General features: G+C 37.2%; 1 protein-coding gene across 4 annotated transcripts in view; it reads right to left on the bottom strand.

Moving 5' to 3' along the window:
• Positions 1 to 27,753, bottom strand: part of LOC145774037 (N-acetylgalactosamine-6-sulfatase-like) — an 85,034-nt gene that overhangs the window by 46,912 nt on the left and 10,369 nt on the right. For 3 of the 4 annotated variants that reach the window (XR_014289997.1, XM_082585169.1, XM_082585170.1), the window contains 5 exons: positions 15,870 to 15,972; positions 7,410 to 7,553; positions 3,889 to 3,955; positions 1,190 to 1,317; positions 864 to 1,000 (listed from right to left, as the gene is read on the bottom strand). Coding sequence is in view for 3 of the 4 variants with exons in the window: in XM_082585169.1 (XP_082441295.1) it covers positions 864 to 1,000; positions 1,190 to 1,317; positions 3,889 to 3,955; positions 7,410 to 7,553; positions 15,870 to 15,972 (579 nt within the window). In the remaining variant the exon portion in view is untranslated. The remainder of the gene's footprint in view (positions 1 to 863; positions 1,001 to 1,189; positions 1,318 to 3,888; positions 3,956 to 7,409; positions 7,554 to 15,869; positions 15,973 to 27,753) is intronic. The other variant, XM_082585171.1, reaches the window with a different exon arrangement.

Here is a 27,753-nt window from a genome sequence, read left to right as displayed (position 1 = left end):
GAAAGAAAGTATCTTTCCCACCCATGGTGACGTCACAGCAGTGTTGCCGTTTTTATTTTCGCAATTGAATGGGTGCCAGATTTGCCGAAAGTGAACGAAAGTTTACAAGCGTGTAACTTAGTAGCCTGTTGATATTTTTTACGATTTGCTGGTCAGGGAAGTTTTTAAGTGTCATCTCTTTGGTATCTTAGGTAAATTTAGCGAATTTATTTTCTTGTCAGAGACACTTTAAGGGAAATAATATTCACATTTTCTAGATGCGTAGAAAATTATATTCTCACAACAATTGTTCGTGCTATGCAGTGACGGTTTGTATCGTTAGTTCGTGCATTATTTGTCAGCGGACAAATATGACCGATCTAGAATAGATGGTACTTTCCGCGGACATCACATGCTGTGACGGCGGACATGTCTGCCGTAAATTTCGATGCCTGCCCACAAAACCTTTGAGCGACCCCCAAGTTGAGAGGGTTTTCTACTATTCGGTGAGTCCAATTCGGTGAGTCCCTAACCTCTAACCCCTAACCCTAAAACGGCAATGATAATTAGGCTACGGTACCCAATAATTTAAAAAAAAAAATTGAAAAAATCATCAAATAGGGATCGGACTCACCGAATCGGACTCACCGAAACGGGCCGTTTCGAAGTTGAGAACCACTAATCTATATGATTTTACATCTCTTGCTCTCCATATAGCGAGGATTGGATGCTATCGAATGTCTACTTTGGCTGAGAGCATTTTTCCATGCCACGCGATCATGAGAGTTGTCTGAAACAAAATCTTTCCGTCGCAGATCTTCGCGAATGTTGTCAAGCCAACAGTAGATTAAAAAATAATTTTAATTATGTAACAATAAACTTACCAAAGGCACTGTTTATTTCTGAAGCTCCATTATCAGACGAAAAAAAAACAAGAGTATTTCCATCGAGCTTCAAACGTTTTAGTTCATTGAGAATCACACCAACGCCGTAGTCAAGTTCCATCACAGCATCGCCGTAACTATTACCACATTAACAGTTTTGTCATAAAATTATTGTATGTGGAAGTTTATAGTAAATCAGTGATTGACCAACTGCGCCCATTCATTTGCTAGCTCAGGAGAAATCGGCAGGAAGTCGTAAACAAAGTTTAAAACATAACATTGAGAGTAGAAATCGAATAAAAACAAAAAGACAAGTGATTACTCACGGACCACGACGACTCTTTCCACGAAACATTGGTGATGAGTAAACAGGATCGTGTGTTGCATCTGGAGCCCAATAAAGGAAGAATGGTTGTTGGTTTAGTGACATGCGGTTAATAAATTCAACAGCTTCCTAACAAATAATAGCACATAATTGATTTGTCAACAACAGATATTGAAGAAGGCTGGTTCCATATACAGACCTTGGTACAAATATACAGGTGGTAAACCAAGCACAAAAAAACAAGGACCTCATGAAAAACATACCGTATTCAAACAAATTTCCAGGATACATGACAATGCACGACCTCAAAAATGCTGGCGAGACTAAAGAGCTCAGCATCTGTTTCAAAGAATGCATCTATTTTTTGTATGTTTTTTCCGGAATGGCCCGTTTCGGCTAGTCTGATTCGGCTAGTCTAATTCGGCTAGTCCGATTCGGCTATTTCCCTATTTGGCTACAGTCCGATTCGGCTACAGTTTTGAATTGTATTTTATTCCACAATATCGTTTCTTTTGCATTCTGACAAAGAAAAATAAATTGAAATGAAATTTATCGCAAAATGTTTGAACTTATATTAAATTGAAATATTTGCTCACATAAAATCGACATGTATCCTACGTCACCATATGTAACTTAGAATATATTAGAACCCTCAACTATTACAAAATTCCAAATCCAACGACGCCTTCTGTTTATTTAAAGAATATTGTATTTTATTCCACAATTATCGTTTCTTTTATAGTTGAAATTATCGAAGCTTTAGATGAGTGGGGTTTAAACCTAACCACTGAGATCTTAACCCTCTGTCTACCGTGGGGTCCAATGGACCCCAAAACAAATTTCTCTCTGCGATTTCTCAGGACATATAGCAGATGCGATATTGATATACCTTGACTTTTCACAACTTTTCTTGATCTTTAGGACAATACAATAATTATTGATCTCAAACAAAATTTGGTAGCATAGAAAAAAATAATAGCATCTTGTACCGTGGGGTCCAACGGACCCCAAGCCTGCTGCATTCGAAGTAATCTTGTATTACAACAGCACTAAAAGAGGAGTCGACACTATTGACAGAATTTTTAGGAAATACACTTCCAAAAGAATGACGAGAAGATGACCGATGGCTTTATTTTACAATATGATCGATGTCACTGCTGCCAATGTTTTTGTGATATTGCATCAATTGCAAGGCGAAAATAGCAGCACAACATTGACGCATGCATGCATGAATGAGAAAAAATTTTTAGATCCAACTAGGAAAAGAGCTTGCTGGATTACCAGCTTCAACTTCAATATCAACAAGACATCTAAATCCGCAATAAAATAAAAGAAACAGCTGTTGAAGATCAAACGCCAAAATCAAAGAAGGCTAGATGCTATCTTTGCGAAAGACAAAAAGACCAAAAATGCAGACAATTCTGTCCTACTTGCAAACTCAACGTTTGCCAAGAACATTCGAAATTCATTTGCAATGAATACGATAATATATAAACTCACAATATTTCTTGTGAACTAATATGTATAGGCCCAATATGCGTTTTTTAGCCAAATCTCTCAATAGTTTGACCATTGCTCAAGATTAGACCAATTCCGTATCAGTTTGGTTTGTGCATGGGTTACTGTGTGACTTGTTTGTTAAATTTAGAGTATTTTTGGTTTTTCTACAGAGTTTATAAGTTATGATATTTGTAGTCTGTTACGTTTTTTCCTATTGAGCTTTAATTTCATCATCGGAGATGATTTTTTTGTCCAATACAAGTCCTTTGAAGTTTGGGGTCCAATGGACCCCAACGGTAAAACTTGCTTATTTTTTTTTTGGTAGACAGAGGGTTAAATCAAATTTATGACACCAAAAACATCCCTATAGTGATATGGTACGTTCCATATTCATAACTTTACCAAAGAAAACCGGAGCAACAGAATGCTCACTCCACAGAACAATTAGCCTTGTGAATCATCTAAAAAAATCTTACTCCGAATCATGATGATGAGATTGAGACCAAAACTAAAATCGGAAATTTCAACAGCACAGTTTGGATTTGTTCCAGACAAAGGGACCACAAAAAGGAATTTTTATATTAAAAATGATAACAGAGAGATGTATGTCCGATTCTTCTGTTTATTCAGAGAATTTTGTATTTTATTCCACAATATCGTTTCTTTTGCATTCTTGCATTTTATCCAGTGTGCCTTCCCACCTTTGAGTGCCTTCCCAGGCGGCAAAATCCGTCATTTTTACATTGATTCAACGGCTGCAGACGTTGATCAATGTAAAAATGATGAATTTTGTTGTCTGGGTTCGTTCAAAATAAGTGTTTTACATCAAAACTTTATCTCATTAAGTCTCAGCGAAAACGTGTCAACGAAGAAAAGACAGTTGCCAAATAGCGTTTGACATAAAAAATAAAGTTAAAACCTAAGTGGCAGTTTAGAATAAACCTGGGTTTCGTCGTTACATGACCTATATTCCTTTGGTTACTTCCTTCGTTAGACTCTCAGTTGATGTTACTTTATTATGGCAGAGGAATCGATTAGTATTAGTAATAAAGAACTAGCCGAATCGGACTAGCCAAATTGGACTGTAGCCGAATCGGACTAGCCGAATTGGACTAGCCGAATAGTAGCAGACCCGTTTTTTCAGCCCACCCAATAAAGTACTATCCATTCATTGCTCAGTAAAGGAAAAACAAACTATACCTGAATATACAGTTGTGTTATGTTAGAAAGGTATTTTTGTCGATCTATCGTAAATTCTTCATAATATCTGCAAATGTAAACAAACACATGAAATGCAAGGTAGTTAAAAGGTGGAACCTTCAAAAAGCAAACTGGAAAAAGTTTACACATCAGGTTGATAAAAAGATAAAAAGAAACTTCTACAGGCCTTAAAATACGAATTTTAAGGCCTGTACACTACAATGCATTTATGAGCGTTGACTTAAATGAAGATGCTGCAGTCAGTGCCTCAGACCTGTCGATAAAAAGAACACAAACTTAAAGCAAAACAGGAGTGTAGCAGACTTTGGAGTGCCCCATGTGTTGACGGCATTTTGTCAGCTCCTTTTTCTTCCCAGGAGCTGCATACGGCTATCCAACAACTGAAATGTGGCAAAGCTCAAGGATCCGAACACATACCACTAGAGTTTCTGAAACACTGCGGCCCTACATGCCTTTCATGGCTTAAAGACGTTCCTGGCTTACTGTTTGAACAGCAACACAATTCCTAAGATATGGAGGAAGGCCAGCATGATTGCCCTACCAAAACAGAAAAAAAAAACGTTGGAAGACTCCAAGAGTTATTGTCCTATTTCTCTCCTCTCACCTACAAGATTCTTGAACGGCTCATCATGACAAGCTTTGAATCAGTCATTATTCCATAACTTCCGCAGAACAAGCTGGCTTCCGCCATGGGTGTTATACAATACATTGTACAGCCGATCAAACAACTAAATTGACTAATGAGTCAATGACATATAGAATAGTTTCGATAGGGGAAATAAAGCTGATGTCATATTAGTAGACTTAATGCTGCTTTTGACACAGTGTGGCACCAAGGCCTAGTGCTTAAACTCCTACAAAAAATTTCTGACAAACAACTTGTTTGTTTTCTCGCTAACATTATAGCAAACAGCACATTTGTGTTGAAAACCAGTGACGGACAACCCAGCTGCCCTGTCGTCTAAGGAATGGAGTTCCACAAGGATCTTTCTTAGCGACATTCCCCAGACAAAGTCCACACAGTACAGCTATGCAAACAATTTGGCCCTACTATATACAAACAAAAATTGGGCTAAGGCAGAGGATGTCCTCACCGAGGATATGAAGCTGATCTCACAATACCTAAAGGCTGGAGACTAAAACTCAGCACAGCTAAAACCACTATCACACCTTTCCACCTCAGCAACAAAGAAGCTGGCTGTCAGTTAAGGGCCCCTCTAGATCAGACATGGGCAAACTATGGCCCGTGGGCCAAATCCTGTTCGTTGGGTTATTCAATGTGGCTCGTCTGATATTGGTAAAAAGGAACGCTTTAACTCAATTCATAACTATTTTCTCTGATGCAAACGAAACTTTGTTTAATCAAATGATTGATCTGTCGTAGCTGGCTGCAGGGCTAGCCTTGCAAGGTTGTTAATGTCACAAAAAGGTAACCTCCGGATTTATAGAAAAGCTTCTTTAGTAAAGTTTTTAAAGCTTTGTGAGTGTCAAACATAATCAAGTTTTGCTTACATGCAATAACAGTTTCAGTGTGGAAAATAAATAAGGTTTGTTGTTGCTAACTATATTCACATGGCTCGCTTGTCAAAAATTAAAACGTTTTTGGCCTGTGCTCAAAAAGCATGCTCACCCCTGCTCTAGATGGAACCCTTATCCAGCATCAGCAAGAAACAACCTTCTCAGATGGCGATAGTTGGGTCAACTTGGGGATCCAAAACCCCAACACTGCGCAGTAGTGCCCTAGCGCTTGTGTACAATGCTGCCGAATATGCTTCTCCACTCTCCAGTCTGGTGCAACAGCACACATGCAGGAAAAGTAGATATTGCCCTTAACGACAACATGCGCATGATCACTGGATGCCTCGTCCAACCTCCACAGTCCACAGGCTTATTACCAGTGCTTTCAGGCATCACCCTACCAAAACTACGCAGATGAGGAATGGGGTGAGCCGTTTCAACAGTCAACATGATTGTTCTGATGGGGTCTCGCCGACTCACCATCTTGTGAATGTGGCTCAGACTGCTCACCACTTTATCTGTCAATGTTCTGTATATCGACCCCAGGACAGATATGTGGACTTCACAATGCTCGATGAACACATAATCCATTGGCTGGTGCGTCTGGATGTAACAACATAATCTACGGCAGTCTCAAACGCAAGAAGAACCATTCAGTGATCATACCACCAGTGCGGCATATTACATGGAAGACACTTGAAACACAGCATGGTGTGCCATCGACACAAAACTCGATGGTTTTATCCTACAGGCTATGCCTATAGGCTAACTCTAAATAAGATTTGGAGTCTTCAGAATCAAAAATGAAAAAACCTTTGGAGTCGGATTGGAGAGGAGTATGGTTTTATAGGGTAGGAGTATAATCAGAGTCTCAAAAATCACAAGCTCAATACTGGCAGCTAGCAGTCACTCCACCCGACCGTATGTAGAGGGTGATTGTAATGTCATACACAATACTTGTGAACCTACAATGTACTGAAATGTGAACATTAGGTAATTTGGTCGCTATTGTCAAAAAAGGTTGTGCTGACCAAAAATGATGCAATACATAAAGACTCGAATTCTATGCACAATTTCGCCAAAAAAAACACTGTAATCAAAAACAAGATATTTACCTTACTCTAGTTCAGTGGTTCTCAACGGGGGCGGTACCGCCCCCCGGGGGGCGTTTTGATTTCGCAGGGGGGCGGTGTGATTACCTCGGATTAAGGGGGGCGTTTTGATTATTAGGGGCATGGCTGCCTAAAGATAAGGCCAGATTTGTCACATTTTAAAGAAATTTCCAGATTTTGCCAACTTTGGACGACTGCTTGAATAAAGTTTTTTTTAAATTATATTTTTTCTCTTTCTTTACTGTTTTCCCCAGATGACACAATAGGTTTTAACATCATCAGATGTTGAAAAACAAAGACAATTTGATTTCGAAGATTTTAGTCAGACTGTTAATTTTTTAATAACAGTCTGATTGAGCGTTTTTCAACTTATTTCTTCTTATTTGGTGCTGCTACCCTAAGGAAACAAAGAGCTTTTATGTCAATAAGAGACAGCAAAAAAGTAAAAACATTTCAAAAAATGTCAGTCAAACACTAGCAGTAGCTGTAATCAAAATCTGTAAAATGTGACAAATCAGGCGCATCTACAGGTGGCCATGTTAGGGGGCATTCATGTTAGGGGCCACTTACCGACCAGCGTAACGATTTCGTCGCATCATTGTCTGGATAATCTACTCTACATGCTCGCACGATAGCCAACAATTTCTCTTACACCATCGTCGTATTTGATTGACCAACCGTTTTGTTTGCAAACGCTTTGTATTAAAATTTAAATTCAGTAATTTTTCAGTAGGCTATGCCTATTTCACAAAATCTGGTGAGTTCCATTATGACGGGCGGTAAAATTTCGCCAGTTTATAAAGGGGGCGTTGGGCCAAAAAAGGTTGAGAAACACTGCTCTAGTTAGTGTAATGTTGAAAACAAAAATACCTTCCTAGCATCCGTGTGTTGTTATACACAGGAATGTTTGGCATAGTCTTGTCATTATATGGCCCAAAATGACAATTTGGTGCTCCAAGCCACTCATGAAAGCCATGATTAAGAGGGAGGTATTGATCACGATGACCCAAATGCCTGTGTAACAAACGTAAAGTTTGCATGGTAATTATTTAGTATTTTTTTATGCAATCTTAATTAATATCATGCACGTTAACTCCAAATATAATCACTATCAAATACTTAAACAAATTATGCAATATGAACCTAAGGAAAAAAGGTGCTTGTAAAAACAATCAGTTAGCAATTCAGTCAAAAACAACTAGTCAAACAATTCATAACAAAATTTCTACAACTTGAAAACCGAAACACAATGCACGCATTGCACGGATGCCTTGAAAGTTGCTCAAAGGCTGTATAAAAAAACAACTTCTCCATAACAACCTCTATATTTCATATTTTAAGTGTATTTCATTACACAATTGTGGTAACTGTCCTTACTAGATAGTTTTCTCCAACATATGTATACATACTGACACAACCTGAAAAAAATGTGTGGCTCCATTAGACAGAACTTAAGTGGGTTACCTCGTTGCCTCAACACAATAGGGCTGTGCATTTTATAAAATAAAAACTGGTTTAGTGGGTAAATATATAAGCTTTTATCCAATTATAAACGTGTTGTCCCAAACGTACATAACTCAACGACCAACGTGTTGCTGGTTGTGTTGTTGTATTTGTATTGAAAAGCTGCATTGAAAAAATAGAATAATCTAAGCCAGGGGTCTCCAACCTTTTTTGCATTTGGGCCACTTTGGCGCTAAGGAGAGCTGCGACGGGCCGCACTAATAAAATTTTAGGTAGGTTGACTCTTATGCAAGAAAAGAACGCATTTCGTACCCAGTGTCCAGCGTTACATGTTGCTAATATTTGTCTTAAAATACCGCAGAAACAAATTTAGTTGAACAACGCTCTGCCAGGCCAAGCTCCTCTAACAACACTTTTGACTTCTTTAACAATGCCTAATAAACGAGGCCACTTGTTTTGCGCACTTATAGCGAAGCGAACGGTTTCATCAGAATATTCATCGTCAAGCAAGAGTGGTGTTGTCACTTCACTTCACAAAAGATATCTTGCAAATAACAGTTTCAGTAAACAAAGAAATGTTTGACACATCGCAATACAGGCAACAATGGTGACCTGCAAACATATCAGCAAAAAATAGGCTCCAATAACAGGGAGAAAGAAACTGGCACGATGAAACAAACGTTTGTGGAAATCACCGAAAAAACGTTTCTATCGCAACCCATGAACAGCGCTCCCTCTAAAAAAGTAATGAGTTGGTTTTTTATCTTTTATGTAAGAGTCTAACAGTCTTTCTTTGATTTAGACAACTGTCACTTGCAGTGCTTATCACCATGGCAAGAATTGTTGATTAACAACATTTTGCAGCCTACTAAGCTAAACATTTTCATAATACAACCAGAAAAAGTCTTTAAATTTATATACTGTATAATATTTTGCCAGTTTATTATTAGGCGAGTAAGAAGTGACATTGGACCCGGACATTTTTGATAACAACCATTTTTTGGTTGCAGGAGGCTTGTCTGGTAGTCAGACCAACGATTCCAAAATTCGGCAAAAATCGGACTTGGGGAACTGCCCCAAAACCGCATTTTAAATTTTCATAGCGCGCCATCTAGCGGTTGTAAATATTTGCTCTAAGTAAAATGCAACTTAGTAAGCATATACACGTAATTAACATTCACAAAAAGATAAGTGTAATAATATTTTTTTTAAAAGGTTGTGATCATGGGTGTCTGCAGGGAAGGGGCACTTACCTCCCTCTCCCAAGATTATGATTTACATGTAATTTGCTCGAAAGTGCAATTTTCAAAAATTGTATTTGCCTTTCACGCAAACACTTTCTCATCAGGTTTTCAACCAATTCTACTTCAGTTTTTGATTTCTCTAAATAGTTTTGCGCCGTAGGCGCAACAACCACTTAGATCAGTGGTTCTCAACCGGGGGTCCGCGGACCCCAAGGGGTCCGTGAAGCGATTTCAGGGGGTCCGTGAAAGTTTCTGAGTTTTTAGCATGATTATTAAATTACGAAATTGATAATTTGTTTGTGTTTTGTTTATGTATTAGAGGCATTCCATTATAATTCAACAAATTTTAGAAAGAAATGTAACCACTAGGTTTCAAAAGGTGTTGGTTTTGATATATGTTGTTGTTTTCAAAATTTGAACTTGGGCAAAAAAATTTTTTTTTAAATCGGACAAGTGGTTTGTGAGATATCGCGTTTTGAAATTTTGTTGCTGTCACCAGGTGGCGCTGTTGATGTTCCCAATGTTTTTTGATTTTAGGGTTATATTAAGGGTAGAAAGTTGGTTGAAGTGTCTATTCCACCATTTTTCATAATGCAGAGTTCAAAAATGGTCTCAATTTTAGTCTAAACGCATTAGCTAAGGAGTTATGGGGCAGTTTAAAAAATTTGGGGGACTAAATGCCAACCCTCAAATTGTCATGTGGGTAACGAGATATCCCGAAAAAAAAATCTGTTCTTGAAAGTTTCTTGCACATACTTCATGATAGTATAATATTTTTTTATGAGACTTTTGTCCTTTTTGCACAATGCAACCTTATATCAAAGACCTATTAATGCAACATTTGAATGATGCTTGCTTATGATGTCACAATAACAAAATACAGATTTCCCCAAAAAACTTTTTTTCATTGTGAAAATTGCCCGGGAAAACAAAATTTGACTGCAATTTTGAAACAAGGGCTGGTTTTCCTGAGCAATTTTCACAATGAAAAAAGTTTTTTGGGAAAATCTGTAATTGTTATTGTGACATCATAAGCGTGCATCATTCAAATATTGCATTAATAGATCATATAACTTCTCATGCAAGTCTTTGATAATAGGTTGCATTGTGCAAAAAGGACAAAAGTCTCATAAATAAACAGTATATTATCATGAAGTATACGCAAGAAACTTTAAAGAACGAAAAAAAATTTTGGGATATCTTGTTACCCACATGGAAATTTGGGGGTTGGCATTTGGTCCCCCAATTTTTTTTAATTGCCACACAACTCCTTAGCTAATTCTTGTAGACTAAAATTGACATCATTTTTGAATTCTGCATCATGAAAAATGGTGGAATAGACACTTCAACCGACTTTCTACCTCAAATATAACCCTAAAATCAAAAAACATTGGAAACATCAACAGCGCCACCTAGTGACAGCCACAAAACTTCAGAACGCGATATCTCGAAAACCGCTTGTCCGATTTTCAAAATTTTTTTTTTGCCGAGATGCATTTTTCACATACTATGACATATGCTTCAGTCATCAAAATTGAAGACTTAGTGGTTATTTGGATTTGTTGAATTATAATGGAATGCCTCATTAGCCTACAGTAATTTTCAAACTGTAAGTCGCAACGCATTGGCGCGTCGTTTGAAATTACAAAGGACATACCGGTAGCACAAAAGTTTGGTTTCTTAAATAAAACATATCTACCTACACTAAATGACTTAAACCCTTTAAAAAAAGGAATCTTTTGGCTATGTTTAATTAATTCTTTTGAGACAACAGATTGTTGATCAATGATTAACTTAGACTGCTGACTAACGTTTGCATTTCCATCACCACTCACAGTTTTGCAGTGGCTATGATTATAACGTATTAATGTTGATCTAATGTCGATTTACAAATGAAAAAAAGGAGAAATTCTCTTTAATGGTCGCAAGTATTCTATTAAGTATTCTATTAACTTTTGATAAAATTTATAGAAAAACATCAAATGAGCATATGGATTACTGATGTATGATCCTGTGTGCCAACAGATAGCTCATACCTATCATAACATAATTTCGTCAGTCTCATCAATCATCAAGTGCGTTGCGAATCCAGCAAATCCTTCCAAGTGTGTTGCTTTGAAACTTATGTAACATATGATTCCATAAGGAGACGCGATATACCAAAAATTCAAATACAAATTTTTAGGGGTCCGCGACCGCTTCGAAGGTACCAAAAGGAGTCCACCAAGACTTAAAGGTTGAGAACCACTGACTTAGATCATAGAAAAACTTAGAAAAAGACTTAGAAAAAGTTATATTAACTGACGTTAATCCAACATAATTATACACAGGTTCGTTTCTGGTTGGGAGAGAATCGACTGTTTCTGTACGAGGTTTAGCTCCATGCCGCGTTTGAAGACATACATTCTGTGCACACAGATCATGTAGAACAGTCAAACCTCTAAGAATACCAGCAAGTAGTTGATCCAGATGCGAATACCAAACAGTTGATTAATTCTAAAGTACCCAGTCCGGTACCGGAAGTTATTTCATCAGAGACCATTGAGTCGCATCAAACTGTATCCGAACCTCGTCGTTCAACCATAAAAATCTATGTGAATATTGTGTATCTCCTGTTCGACATGGTAATGGTATAAACCAGGGGTGTGCAGCGTGCGGCCCGCGGGCCAAATGTGGCCCGCAAAGAAAAATAATGTGGCCCGCGAAGATGTGCCAATTTTGAGTTGTATGCGGCCCGCGAAACATGTTTATACGGTAATTTAGTTTAGTCTGGTACGTTTGAACAATTCATTGTGGAGTGGATTATTGTAAATTTCGCACCTTCTGTTAACCATTTTAGAAGTCTCCCATCGGCCACCGCTAATCCATTGTATTTAATTATTTGGATCATAAAAATGTATGGTCACATAAAAGGCATTATGAACAAAGTACGACTTTGGAAAGCTCACGTACAGACAGGAAATCTTTTCCACTTTCCAACTTAAAGAGACTATGGAATGCATCCTGACAAGAAAACTGAATTTGCAGACCAACTTGAAAAATTGTTGTATGAATTTTTGGCTCGTTTCAAGGACTTCAAATCTCATGAACATTTGTTCGGCATATTTGCTTCGCCATTCAACACAGACATTAACAAAGCACCAGAAGATATAACTTGAACTGATTGATCTTCAAGAGAAAACGGATTTGAAAGCAAAGTAGGCCTATTTAAAAATGAATCTTGGCGATTTTTACCGAAAACATTTCAACTAAGATGACTTTCCACATTTGAAAAATCCATGGCTTCAAAAATGGCACTTTTTGGCTCAACGTATTTGTGCGAACATTTTTTTCTAAAATGAGCGTCATGAAATCTCCCTATTGATCGGTTCTGACAGACAAACACTTGGAAAATGGACTTCGAATTGCGATCACTTCCAAGTGAATTTGGAAAAAGCCGTCGGGAAAAGAAGCCAGCTGCAAACTTCTCACTGAGCTCGTTTAATGATAGTGTGACAATAAATTTGAATAGCAGTTTTCTTCAGAAATTTATGCGTCCTAACTTATTATTTCTGGAAGAAAATAACCCCTAATATAAGAATAACATAAATAACAAAAAAACTACTCTTTTGTGCCTGCAACTACTAGAAATGATATGTTAAATAAACGTGCGGCCGCGGTTTCACCCAGTTATTTATATCTGGCCCTCCTGTAATAAAGGTTGCACACCCCTGGTATAAACAAAGCTTAGTTATTTTTATAAGGAGGGAATATTATGAAATTTAAATTTTATTAGGGATGTGCCGATTACAAAAATTTTGCCGATGCCGATTCCGATTCTTAAATATTTGCCAATTCCGATGCCAATACCGATTCTTTGGTTAAATGATTAAAGCTGCTTTTAGTTGGCGCTCTACAAGTGGCTGCGATTTTGTTACAAGTTGCTGCCTTTGAAATGTCTAAAAGCGTTCACTTTGTCGCCTGCTCTAGACAGCGTGATTTTTTATGGTAGTTCTTCACTTCTTGCACGCTACGAAGTGGTGATAGACACGCGTTTTATTTGTCGCGGGGATCAGTTAACAGAGAAAAATCGCCATCGCTCACAGAGTGCAAAATCAACGTAGCTTAATGCAGTGTGCAAAATATTATCTTGTTCAAAGAAGTTGCTCAAAGAAACCGTTCTTTTGATCAGCGTTTAATCCTTGCTTCCTATTTTTGTTATAAACCTGTTGCATTCTTGCTGAACGTGCAGCTAGATGTTTGTGGACTGTTTTAGTTATTCAGTTATCTTATGTTAGGTCTCTATGGTCAAGGTGATCATAGATCAAGTCTCGGTGATCAAGGGCATCCAACCCGTGGCCCGTGAGAAGGTTCTGAGTGGCCCGTGTGATATTTTTCGAAATGACATTTATTATATAATCAACTCAATCGCCAACGTAATTTATGGCGAGCTTACATTCTGATAAATTGGCATTTATTGTTTGCTTTCTTTCTCTATTACTCTATAATCCCTAGTGCATGGGGTGCGCAAGTGTTCAAGTTAATTTTATTATATCACAAACAATGCACATTGTTACGCATCACATTTTCCACATTGTTACATCCACCCTTTTCCACATAATAGTACTGGTGCTTCAAGAGTCAGTCAATCAGCATTATTTCTTGCTTTTAGCGAGAGAAGTTCAAAACTTTCTATTGCTAGAATTTTACAAAAAAAAATTGTTTCTTAAGAAAAAGATCAGAGGATTCATGGATTGGCAATTTTCGTGACATCATTATTCAGCAGCACTTATTTGTGCGAGCAAGTTTTTCGTGGATGAACCTAGGGACAGCCGGACAATACATTACGGGACGTGCAACTCCGTTGTTCCGGCAACATCAGAACGGTCAATTGCCAATTTTACATTTTTTACACTTTGCTGCTGGCTTGCTTTCAACTAAAAACCTTAAACCACTTTAAAACCAACTTCACTCTTCTTATATAACCCATAAAATGTACAAACACATTTCTAAGATTAGAATTTGGGTGTGAGGGTTTTAATTAGAAATTATCAGACAGTCATTTTTAAGTTTACAAATTAGCAGTAAATACTCAAGTGGCCGCGCAACCATTTGTAAACTACATGTGGCCCTTTGGCCAAAAAGGTTGGACACCCCTGTGTTAGGTGCTTGTGATAGGCAGACTTTAATTAGTGCTTGTTTATATTTTGCATGTTGTGTTTAGTTGATTAAAGCCTTTACTTTTAAGGTAAAACAATGTTCATTCTTATTTGATGTTCATTATAGAGTTTCGGGATCAATTTGAAATCCTGGGATCGGGATTTTCTGGGATTTCTACTCCTTAATCCCGGGATTTGTCGGGATTGACAAACTAGAAAAATACTGTACACATGCAATATTGCAAGCTACACAGGTCACATTTATTTATTGTAATACTGACGCAAAAACATGAGAGCATCAAGAGTATTATGTTAAGACGATTTCTAGTCCAAGTGCTGAAAATGCATGGTCAGCCTCAAAACATGAGAGCATCAAGAGTATTATGTTAAGACGATTTCTAGTCCAAGTGCTGAAAATGCATGGTCAGCCTCAACAGAAGTTGGCTTAATACTTTTCAATGCTGCATATAAATTGTTCAGGTTTTCTGGCCTTTTTTCTTGCTTCATATAGCAGCATTTCTTTTTGCATTACTCGAGCGCCGACATCACTGGTTTGTGCTTCTTCACTTTCATCATCTGCTATGAAAGCATGCAGCTCTTGAACTAAAGTCATTTCAGTGTCATGGCTACTATCCTCTGTAATGGCATCTTCATGCTGTACAGTAGAGCCTCGATCCAATTCAACAGTTGGGCTTGGGAACAAGCTGATCCTGTGGTTGATCAATGTAGGAAGGTTTTTGGGGTACCCAAAAAGGTGAACCAGTTCAACATTCCGACGCTCGTCGATTCGAAACCTAAAGCTTTTTTTTAAGTCCTTGCTAATTTCTGACTTTTGTTATTAGTCCCTTTGTTCTGGACCCTAAAGCTTTCAAAACGGCTTGACACAAGTTACATTTTGCTTTTTGCGTAGATTTACAATACAAAAAGTTTTGCCACACCTTGGATTTTCTCTTTGAAGTTACATCTTCAAAATTCGCCATTCTGTGCTAAAATTTAATTTCTCCTAATTGCAAAAAAGCTAGTGCAGAATTAGCAGAAACTGGTACTGACAGCACAATGGCACAACCATTTTTCTAATGCTACGATACCCAGTTGCACTAATGCTATGACTGAAGCGATTGCGTACGGTAGTTAATTGTTTTGCCATAGTTGGTATTATTATCACAGTAATGTGGACTCCACATTATTATTGTGACATTTCTGGCATTTTGCCATGATGGGAGTGTTCAAGACAAGCAACCAGCTGATATTCTAAAGCTGCTTTAAAACCAAAATAATATAAGCGTCAAGTGATATGGAGCTACATCAGCTTTTGCAGATGTTTTCTGGAAATGCTAAGATTTTAATAAAATTAATCCCAGGATTGGGATCAGAAAAATGAATTAAAATCTCGGGATTCTGGGATTTCCCGGAGTCCCAACCCTAGTTCATTACAGACATTTTCCTGTCATCAAAATTGCCAACATAATAATTTTCAAATGTACCATTTTCCAATTAGTTTGTTGATATATCCCTTCTCTTTTAGCAGCTCTGGTAGTAATATTTCGGAAGGGTCAATCCCACCAACAATGTTCTGAGGCGTGTAACCTAGCATAAAATATCAAAATATACATATTAAATTCCAAAACAAAACTTTGTTATCAAACTTTTCAACAAATCTTATTATTTCACTGATGACCTGATTAGACAGTATCACATAAAATAAAAAGTTTATTTATATTAAATTATTATACATAAACTGATTTTTCTGATTTAGTGTGATACGGTACTGTCTACTTTATGCATATTAAAGTAAGCTAATTTTCAAAACATGCAAAAGGTAATAAGCCCTTGTTAAACAGGCAGTTGTGTGTGTGTGAAGTTTGTCTTTTTTAAATTACACTTTCTTATCAATATTCAATAAGTTTTGATCATTTCTGCTTCAAATCATGTAAACTTAGCCCAGGCTGTCTTCACTCTTTCACTACCTACAAAATACCTAGGGTCCCTCATTACACAAGATGGAAGATGCAACAATGATGTAAAAAGAAGAATCGGTCAAACAAGAGTGTCATTTAGGAAATTTAAGGAATTTTTTAAAAAAGATATAGATTTGCAATTAGTACTGAGATTAATACAGGCCTCGAAATTCACGGCGGACATGTCTGCCATCACAGCATGTGATGTCATCGGGAAGTACAATCTAGACCGGTCATATTTGTCCGCCGAAAAATAACACAGGAACTAGCGATACAAATCGTCATTGCATAGCACGAACAATTGTTGTGAGAATATAATTTTCCACGCATTAGCGTGCATCTAGAAAATGTGAATACTGTACTTGTATCCCTTAGCTTCCCTTCAAACGGAAAACTTTTGATTTTTACGTTGCTTCAACGATTGATGACATTGAATCATCGTAACAAAGGTGAATTCTTTGCTAAGTATCGATGGGAGTATGGTACTTCTACACTAATCACGCGCAACTTAGTTCAAGTCTTATGTCACAATGTCTGGCTTTGATCTCCGAGTGATATTGATAAGGCAAGGTTGGTTACAAAATTAGAAATGCGAGTAAGCTATTACTGGGTCATTCCATGCCAAATGAGCAAATTTTTTGGAAAAATTACACCACATGTCATAGATTTTATTGAAATTTGGCATACTTGTAGATGTCGAAGAACTATAAAGAATGCAAAAAAAATTTTTGAAAAATTTCAAACATTGGTGGAGTTATGGGAATTGGAAAAATCACCATTTTTGCCTGTTCCACTTCAGTGATTTTGTCCAATTTCTTGTCATATTTCTAATTTCTTATCCTATGATCATACAATATGGCTGAAAATTGCTAAACAGACATTTTAAGATCCAAGGAATCCAAAAATGTAAACTAAAAAGTTGACAAAGAACTTCTTGATATGATTATAAAGGTTTCAACTTGCTACATGCATTTTTCGGAGGCCAAACTTTGGGGGCCTATAAAAAAAATGGGTATAAAAATTAAGAACTGAAATTCACATGTTTTATACTTATACCAATACACTTTCATGTCAAATAAAAAAATTGAATTAATTTTGATAACTACTATGATAAAAGTTAGATTTTCTGACTTGCAAATTTTGACCTTTTTTACACTCATTGTTTAAGATTTTTGTCTATGACATCACAATTTACATTATTGCTTGTTGATGACATCACAATTTACATATTGTTTGTCATGACAATTGTTATGTAGCTCATGAATGAATTGAATACTGGTAATACACTAAGGTTTAGTGCAGTAGGCCATGCACCATAGTAGTGGTAACTTGTAGAGTTATTGAGTTAATTACTCTTTTAACTGTGATTTCAATTTTAGGTTGTCCTATTAGCAATGTATTATTCCTAACATGCTCCACAGATCTTGCAACCAGAAAAGATACTTTTCCCACTGTTGAAGAGTTCAAAGCCCGTCTACCTGCTTGAAGCAGAGAAATGTCAAGGTTCATAATAAACATGTTCATCTGTTTCTGCAAGTCCACCAATGTCCAAAAACCCAATGCTTCTAGCAAAGTGAATTTTTATGGTACAATACCTTATTTTTTTCCAATTTCATAATGCTGTGATGAATCCATAACAATTGTGTTATTGTAAAACTAATGTAGTACTAATAATATGATAACTACTATAGTGCATGGCCTACAACGTTAAACCTTAGTGTATTACCAGTATTCAATTCATTCATGAGCTGCATTATGACAAACAATATGTACATTGTGATGTCATCCACAAGCAATAATGTAAATTGTGATGTCATAGACAAAAATCTTGAACAATGAGTGTAAAAAAGGTCAAAATTTGCAAGTCAGAAAATCTAGCTTTTATCATAGTAGTTATCAAAATTAATTCAATTTTTTTATTTGACATGAAAGAGTATTGGTATAAGTCCAATACATGTGAATTTTAGTTCTTAATTTTAATACCCATTTTTTTTATAGGCCCTCAAAGTTTGGCCTCCGAAAAATGCATGTAGCAAGTTGAAACCTTTATAATCATATCAAGAAGTTCTCTGTCAACTTTTTAATTTACATTTTTGGTTTCCTTGGATCTTAAAATGTCTGTCTAGCAATTTTCAGCCATTTTGTTTGATCATAGGTTAAGAAATTAGAAATACTATAGGAAATTGGACAACATCACTGAAGCGGAACAGGCAAAAATGGTGATTTTACTAATGACCTTAACTCTGCTAATATTTAAACTTTTTCAAAAATTTTTTTTGCATTCTTCATATTTCTTTGACATCTACAAGTATGCCAAATTTCAAAAAAATCTATGACATGTGGTGTAACCCATTTGCTCATTTGGCATGGAATGACCCTACTGCAAGATGCAGCAAAAGTTATTAAGTTTTGGTATTACAGTAAGAAAAGGCCCAGAGAAAATTCGTTTTCGCTCACATGATACGCAAAAATAAACTTAAAAAAGCCTAGATACTTTGCACAGCAGAAAATAATAGAGTTAGTGTAGAAGTTTTCCGACTCGTGCCTAAAGCATTGTAACGCAAGAAGCCACACGGCCTCGTTCGATGAAAGTTAATCAGTTATGCTGCGTATTAAACAGCTACACGGCGCTTTGACTCTTCCAAGCGTACGTCGTTGGTCTGATGATTCAGCCTTTCAGAGTGACTATGCTGAAATTTTAAAAAGCCTTCTAAACAGTCGCTATAGTTCTCAAATGGCAAATAATTATTAAGATAAAAGGATTAAGCATGACGATCAACGTTAAAACTGGTGTGTCCGCCGTGAGACTTAATTGTCCGCCGAGATAGCTGCTCAGACCGGACACGTTTGTCCGCCGTCAACAAAAACGACTTTCGAGGCCTGTAATATCTTGTTAATGTTATATCAAACCAGTTATCTCATATGGAAGTGAAAGTTGGATCTACAGCACAGAAATTATCAAAACACTAAAGGTATTCAACTCTGGTTCTACACAAGAATACTAAAATTATCATATCAAAAACACATTTTACAAACAAAGTTATTAGAAAAAGAATTGGAGTGCAATACAGTAGGAAAAACGACTTAGCAAAACAAAAGATGAAATTGGCAGGACAGCTACATCAATTATTTGTAGAAGGTATGGTGGAAGGATAGAGGTGCGAATCAAAAAGGAGTCGAACTTAGGGAGATGATGTAAACTGTGGGCTGACTGGTCAAGCATGTGAAAGCAATTGACAGCCAAACCTTCGGCTAGGAGACAATCAAATGATTGATGAATTCTTTCGACGATGACTCAGCTGATCCCTGGAACCATTATCACTTTCATTTTCTGGTGTTATGAAACAGACAATACTGAAATTCAAAACATTCTAACAGCATTTTATCATTTGCATCTTGTGAACTATATCCAATGCTCTCATGGCTCCTCAAAAAACTAATCATAATATTTTCTGTCTATTCTGACCTTTATTGTAAACACTATACAAATCCTTGACTAGTGGTTTTGTCCCCCCAGAATTCAAACATGCCATTGTTTCTCCACACCTAAAAAAGCCTCAGTCTAGATAAAGAAGAGGTCAAAAACTATCACCCTGTGTCCAATCTATCTTTTGCATCAAAAATACCGGAAAGAGTAGTTACCAAACAAACGATTTCTTAACTGTGCAAAATTTATTTGATATCCATCAATCTGTTTATAGTCACCATCACTTCACTGAAATACCTTTACTAAAATTCACCATTACCACTGTACTTAACTGTAATCATAGCATTATTCTACTTTCTCTTGAATACCAGGATGGCAAAATGATTCATGTAGCAATTTTAGAGCGGCTTCTGATGTTGTTGTCACAAATGCAGATGTTGCTCTAGAGAAGGTGTCAGGTGCAGTGTTTTTGTTTCCTGGTCTATAAACGGTAGAGAAGTTATTATGTGAAAGCTCCAAATGCCAATGTTGTATTTTATCATTTTTCACCTTGAAGGGATGTTTTAAATCAAACATAGAGGATACGCTTCTTTGGTCCGTAATCAAGTTAGTGTCTTCCAGCAGTAAATGCTTTCACTTTCTCAATGTTTTAACGATTGCGTAGGCTTCCTTTTCAATTGCTGAATGCACTTGATCCGAAGTTGACAAGGTTCGCATGTGAAATGCCACAGGACGGCCGTTTTGATTTAATGTTGCAGTAAAGACATCTGTTTCAACAGTAAAAGGAATGGATTCGTCAACTGGTTGTAAAGAAGCATAGGTTAACTTATTTTTCAGTTTGTTCAAGCCAGTCCAAGCCTCACAATTTAAAGGCAATTTTTCTGTTTGCACGACTGGCCTAACTGTTGCAGAGAAGTTTGGGATCCATTTTGCATAGTAGGCGAACAATCCCATGATTCGCTGCAATTCTTTCTTTGTTGTTGGAATGTTGGTAATGACAAATCTTGCTTTGATATGTTGACGGTCTGGTTTTATAATTCCAGCTCCAACTTGGTAACCCAACAAACAAACTTCAGTCAGGTTGTACAAACCTTTTGCATCATTAAATGTAAAATGATCTTATTCAGCAGCTTTGAGTAGTGCTGCGAGATTGTTACCATCATCCTCTTGCTGTGTCATTCTTCGCACAGTGATATTATTCAAGTAAGCATTCATGCATTTAATTTTAATGAGGCCCTTGCATAATAATCATTCTGTTTTGATTCAAATTAGTTCTTGGCCAGCCGATGAGAATTTACAAGTTTTAACACTAATAGCCATTGGTTTGCATGTAGGTAGGTAGTAGGTATGAAAACAACTCAGTATATTCGACTTGTGCTGCAGGCATAACAGATGATACAAAAAGTTAAGGCAAGTTACCGTTAAATTGAAAAGTTATACTTTTAGTTTGGTGGAGAATTTGCTTTTATGAATAATAGACAAGCAAAACAAACTAATGTTAGCGGGTTTAACATAATGTATTACACACAAAACAAAATATATAACTCAAACGTTTTCGATACATACGTGTGTCTTCATCAAGAATTAAATCTGCAGTATACATAAAATGAAAAATCGTAAGATAAATTTAACTTTGCACTATAAATGTCATTACAGTTATAGTGCAAGTCAAATTTATCTTACGATTTTTCATTTTATGTGTATAGCAGATTTATTTCCTGATGAGGACACACGTACGTATCGAAAACGTTTGAGTTATATATTTTGTTTTGTGTGTAATACTGTACAATAATACATTATGTTAAACCAGCTAAACTTGCTTAGTTTTGTTTGTTTATACTTTTATGGCGTTCGAGTAAGTCATCACCTATGATTGTGATCAGAAATCAATTCCGGCATAATAAGAAATTCTGCCTGTTTGTAAGAGCAATTGGCAAATACCAGTTTCACGCTGCAAATACCATAAATTTCGGTTTTTAATGGAGTATGTATATTAGCCATGTTTGCAACGAAGAAAAGAGGCGTATACTATATTTAATGTGGTTTTTGTCCACAAATGTCTTACTTAAATAACTGTTTGTACTTCCAGTATCGATTAAAGCGTTAGCAATGATACTGTTAATTTTCAATTCACTTACAACATGTTTAGAAAATGGAGAATGCAGACATTGATCGGCCACCCCCACTAGTGGGGAACAAACCGATGATGGATTATGATGATGATGATGAAGCTAGACAAGGTGAGTTTATGCAATTACTTGTAGCACCCTTACCACTTAAGCAACATTTGACACAATTGCCAGATTTACCACAATAATCACGTTTTTCCTCTTTTGTAGAGCATGGAGTTCTACGGTGCCAATTATGGCTACCACAGAAAGAGCATGTAAACTTGTTAGACAAGTGCTTTTGTTTTGTTTTATAGCTGCGGTTGTGTGAACATTAGGGTGTACCAAAAAAACGAAGTTTTTTGGATTTTTTAGCCTATTTGCTAAAACTTGCATTTGGGGTCAAAATTAACTTTACAACAAACATTTTTCAATTTCAAAGACATCTTACGCCGGTATTCTGCGTTTTCGTGATGATGCGGCCACAATTCATATTTTGGTCATATATTCAGATCCGTAAGTGCTAGAGACTTCATTCTTGGTGCTATGGATGCAGAATGTTCACTTTCCTATCACCATTTAATACATTTACAGGCCTCGAAACAACTTTTTTTTTCCGGCGGCCAAACGTGTCCGACTGAAGCAAGCTGTTCGGCGGCCAATCACAAGCACATGGCAGCCATCGCAACTTCGACACACATCAACACACAGTCTTCGAAATTAGCACATTTTTTCTTCGGCGAAAAATATACTAGAGTAGTCTATCACGACCGCACTGTTTGATTTGTTGTGATGTAATAATGCCAAAAGTAGCGATAAAGCGAGCTACAAGATACGCATTAGGGTGGTCCTCAAAATGGAAAATTTTGAAAAGTTAAGGTGCTTCTTTTTTAAATGGTGTGTTTTGGTGAAAAAATAACTTGTGTAAATTTTTTTTGAGAAATATTAACATTTAGAGGTGTCACAGCAGCCCCAAAGTTTGCACCCCTTTTCAAGCTTTTTATACCAAACCGCTAGATGGCGAAAATTTTAGTTTGTCCTATTGAAACAAACTTGGTGTCTATTTCACCATTTGGGAGGGTGGGGATTTCAATAAACACATTTATATTGATGTAGCTATAACACAAGTAGCAATTTGAACAGTCTTGAACTTTATTTTAAAGCAAAAAAATTGAGTTAGTAGGCTAGCCTACAGGGGGCCTAGGCTGTTCGAATAGATAGTTTATCAAATCAGTCTAAATTAAGTTACTTATCATAACTTATATTTGCAGGATACGCTTTACCACTTATCAGTATTTGGCTAACAGTAATATGTCTTCTAATACTAGGCAGAAAAAATTGATATGGCTTGTAGGATTTCCGATTGATGAAATGGCAGCAAAACAGCTTCCTTCGTGGAGTGAAAGTTTCAAGCGATATTTTAAACTGCACCGTGATGAAAAAAAGACTGTGAGAGAAGCAGTGAGATTGACGGTGAGAGAAGTATTTCGTATTTGGGATAAGGCCCGGATTCCTGTTATGGAGGAAAGAAATGCTATCACCAAGTTTCAAAAGCAGCTAAATCAATATAAATTATTGTTCAAGGGGAAGTCACGAAGATCTAATTCGCAGAAGAAGAAGGAAGAGGATTTTACAAAAAAAATGGACACATTGTTTGATGTTGCACATTCTATGGCATTATCTATAATCAAAATTAATGAAGACAAGGAATTTTTGATGGCACAACGACAAACAAGGCGTCAAGGCATTATGATGGGTGTTGACAGAAAATTGATGAAAAAAGAAAAGCGGAACATGCAACGACACAAACTAAAGATTGCTCAGGAAAAACGACAGCATGAAAAGGTTGGTGTTATTGCTGAAATGGCACAGTTGGCTTCAAGTTCCAGTAGTGGTGAAGAGACTACTGAAGACGGGGACTGTGAATATGAAATCTTTTCACCTGAAAGTCCAACAGCAAGCAGAGTCACAGAAGCAATTGATGAACATTTGACAGCTGCCTTAGACCGCACAAAAACAAGTGACCGAGCAGCAGTCCATGTATTGAAAGCAGCTGCTTCTGCAATAGGTCAGAGTGTGTCTGGATTCGCCATCAACCGCTCTTCAATACGACGTTCCAGACAAAAGCATCGAAAAAGCGTTGCTGAAAATATTAAAAGTACCTTTTCAACTGAAGCCAAGCTTGTTGTTCACTGGGATGGCAAACTTTTGCCAGATACTGCCAACAAAAGAGAAAAAGTAGACCGCTTACCTGTGTTAGTTTCTGGGTTTGGTACATCTAAACTATTAGGAGTTCCAAAGCTTTCATCTGGAACTGGTCAAGCTGTTGCAACTGCGGTAAAAGCATGTACGGACGATTGGGAAGTTACAGACCAGATTATTGGCATGAGTTTCGATACCACTAGCAGCAATACTGGTGTTAGACTTGGAGCCTGTACTCTTTTACAAAATGAACTAGAAAGAGAACTTTTACATTTTGCATGCCGACACCATATCTTTGAGATTGTTGCAGAAGCAGCTTTTTTTGTATGCTTTGGACCATCAACAGCACCGGATATTGCAATTTTCAAACAGTTTCAAAAACAGTGGCCTTTGATTGAACAATCGACATACGAGCCCATGATACCAAGTGATTTAACTGCAGAGGTTTCCAAAGTATTTGACGATAAGAGACAAGAGGTTGTTGATTTTTGCCTAAATGAATTGCTATCCAAGCAACCTCGTGATGACTATCGTGAGCTGCTAGAGCTTACCATTATCTTGTTGGGTGCTATTCCCCCCAGAGGTGTCAGGTTTTATCAGCCTGGGGCTCTTCATCGAGCTTGATGGATGGCTCGTCTCATTTATGGCATCAAAATGTATCTTTTTCGGGACCAATTTTTCACAACTGCTGAATGCAAGAGCCAGGCAACAACACGATTTGTTGCTTTCGTGTGCTTGGTTTATGTAAAGCATTGGTTTACTGCAAAAAGTGCAATCACTGCCCCAGCAAATGATTTACAGTTTCTACAATCCTTGATCTCGTATCCTGATCAAGAAATTGCAAAAGCTACTAGCAAGAAATTTGCAAATCATCTGTGGTACTTGAGTGAAAGCTTGGTGTCATTGTCGTTTTTTGATCCTGATGTAAGTGTGAATGATAAAAAAAAAATGTTGGAAGCTCTTCAAAACCCAGCATCAGAAAAATCGTCTCCTAGACCAAAAGTGAACGTTTGTGCGAAAGATGTTATCACTAACCACATCCTAGCTGATTTTGTTTCATCGAAATCCTTAAATTTCTTTCACATTTTTTCTCTGTCAACACAATTTTTGGCCCAAGATCCAGCAGAGTGGCAAGTACTGAATGATTATAAAGCTGCTGTTGCAATTGTGTCAAATATCTCCGTAGTCAATGACTTTGCTGAAAGGGGAGTAGCCCTGATCCAAGATTACGGGCAAGTTCTCTCAAAAGATGAGGAACAGCAACAGTTTTTGTTACAAGTGGTAGAATGGCACCGTCAAAATTACCCTCAATAAACACTAAAACTATTGATGACTATTAAACTGAATGTGATAGAAGTTAATTTTTATGCTGTAATGATGATTATACGCCGTACAGTGATTTGATACCAGTATTGGTATATTGGTTTCTTTTAAAGACTTAAAATTACCATAACTGCTACTTGTGTTGTACCTACATCAATATAAATGTGTTTATTGAAATCCTCACCCTCAGAATTGTTGGGATAGACATCAATTTTGTTTCTCTAGGACAAACTAAAATTTTCGCCTATAAGCGCCATCTAGCGGTTTGGTCTGAAAAGCTTGAAAAAGGGGTGCAAATTTTAGGGCTGCTGTGACACCTCTAAACGTTAATAATTTTCAAAAATATTTTACACAAGTTATTTTTTCACCAAAAGGCACCATTTAAAGAAGAAGCACCTTAGCTTTTCAAAATTTTCCATTTTGAGGACCACCCTAATACGCATGTCGCACGCTGTTACAGTAATTCACGTTAAATAACTCACGGGATGAAAGTAAGTTAATTTTGGGTTGATTCAACGTTCGAGTCAGCACAAATCGATTTAATTTTCCCGGCGGGCTATATTGCGTAACAACAATGCCCAATAAGAAAGTTACGTTTGTTTTACAATAATTCGACATCTAGCAACGTTGAATTAAGTTATCATAAAATAACGTCAATTGCTCAACTAGGTAACGATAACAAATTAATAGCTCCCTGCGAGAAGATTGCCTCGATTTACGTATACACTATTATTAGACTAACATAACTTCGGCACAACTGGGATATTGCGAACAACACAAAGTCTGTTTGATAAAGAACTAGTTGTCAGAATTGGAATCACCAGATGCTGCATCGGAGCACGAGGTTGTCGCGTCATCACTGGAATCAGACACTTCAAGAAGCTCATCGCTTGGCTGTAAATCTCGGAATGGCCCGTTTCGGCGAGTCCGATTCGGCTAATCCGATTCGGCTAGTCCGATTCGGCGAGTTCCCTATTCGGCGAGAGCCTTTTTCGGCGAGTGCCCTATTCGGCAAGTTTTTGAAATTTCATTTTTGAAAGGGAATTATCGGGTACCGCAGCCTAACTGTTTTCACATCGTTTTAACGTCGCTGAACGTGCTTGAATTCGTCATGTCCGTTCAGTTGTTTTTAAGGTAGAAGCGACAAAACGCGAACGTTAAAACGTGTTTGTGACCGAAGTAAGTTATTGAGTTGAAAGAAATTTGGCACGGTCGCAACACCTTCAGAAAAATTTAAGATGTGAAGGGAAAATAAAAAAAAGAAAATGTTACAAAAAAAAATCATGTTTATATCTATAAGTTAGTACTTTTGAATAGTTAAAATGATTAGTTTGGATCAACAAACGTGTGGCCTACAGCTTGGATTGAAAGGAAATTATCGGGTACCGTAGCCTAGTTATCCCTACCAGCAAAAATTTGTTCCAAGAACCCAGTTAGCCTAACAGTTTATTTTTACATTGTAGTAACAGAATGAAAAGACTAACCAAATGTGTGGCCTATCGTTTTAACGTCGCTAAACGTTGAAATCGTGTAGAAAAGAGAACTTTGATGACTAGGATACGTTGCAAGCCTTAAAGCAGCCGGCGGCCATCGCGGCAATAGCCGTTAAGTAGTGCTTGAATGACCGCCTGTGCTACCTCCTCCGTCGGCCACCGGTTTCTTCTAGCCAATTATTTAATTTCGCAATAGAATGATCGTGGATTAAATGTCGAAAATATGTAGTATCAAAAAGTGACGCAGAATTAGGTCAGCGCATCATAGTCGCCACTGTTGTATTGAATATATCCAGCTGCGATCACCAGCGCTGTAAGTCTTGTTTGCAATTTCCGATGTTTATTTTAACGAAGTGTTAATCCAAAGTGCTAATTTACATCGGCTGGCAATATTGTCGTTTTTATATCGATTCAATGTTGTCGGATATTGATTCGTTGTTAAAACGGAGAACTAGGTTAGTTGACATCCGTGGATAAAACACGTGTCTTCATAGTTGAGAACGCTGTGGGTTAGTGACTTCCACCCTCAATGGTGACATCATAACGGAATAAATGGTCAGGTTTTATGAAAGGCGGTATGCAGTTGAAACAATTTACTGAGCTGCGAGCAGTTAAAACAATTTAGGGTCGTTAGATGGTCCCGCAAATACCAGATTACAATCCTGATAAAGCATTTAATGCGTGGTACAACGATTCTATTGCAGGACGTCGCCCAGACTTCAACAACGCTAAATGATCATTTTAACATTGTTGCAAGTTTAACGCTATTTACTTGTGCTATCGTTATTGTATTTTGGTCTCCAAGCACGCAGATTTGGCCGCCGAGAAGGAGCTCTCGGTAGGCCATGATGGCTGCC

Source organism: Aplidium turbinatum, chromosome 7 (genome assembly GCF_918807975.1).
Source record: "Aplidium turbinatum chromosome 7, kaAplTurb1.1, whole genome shotgun sequence".
NCBI lineage: Eukaryota > Metazoa > Chordata > Ascidiacea > Aplousobranchia > Polyclinidae > Aplidium > Aplidium turbinatum.
Note: the sequence above shows the minus strand (reverse complement) of the source record. Positions and strands in the feature narration are given on the sequence as shown.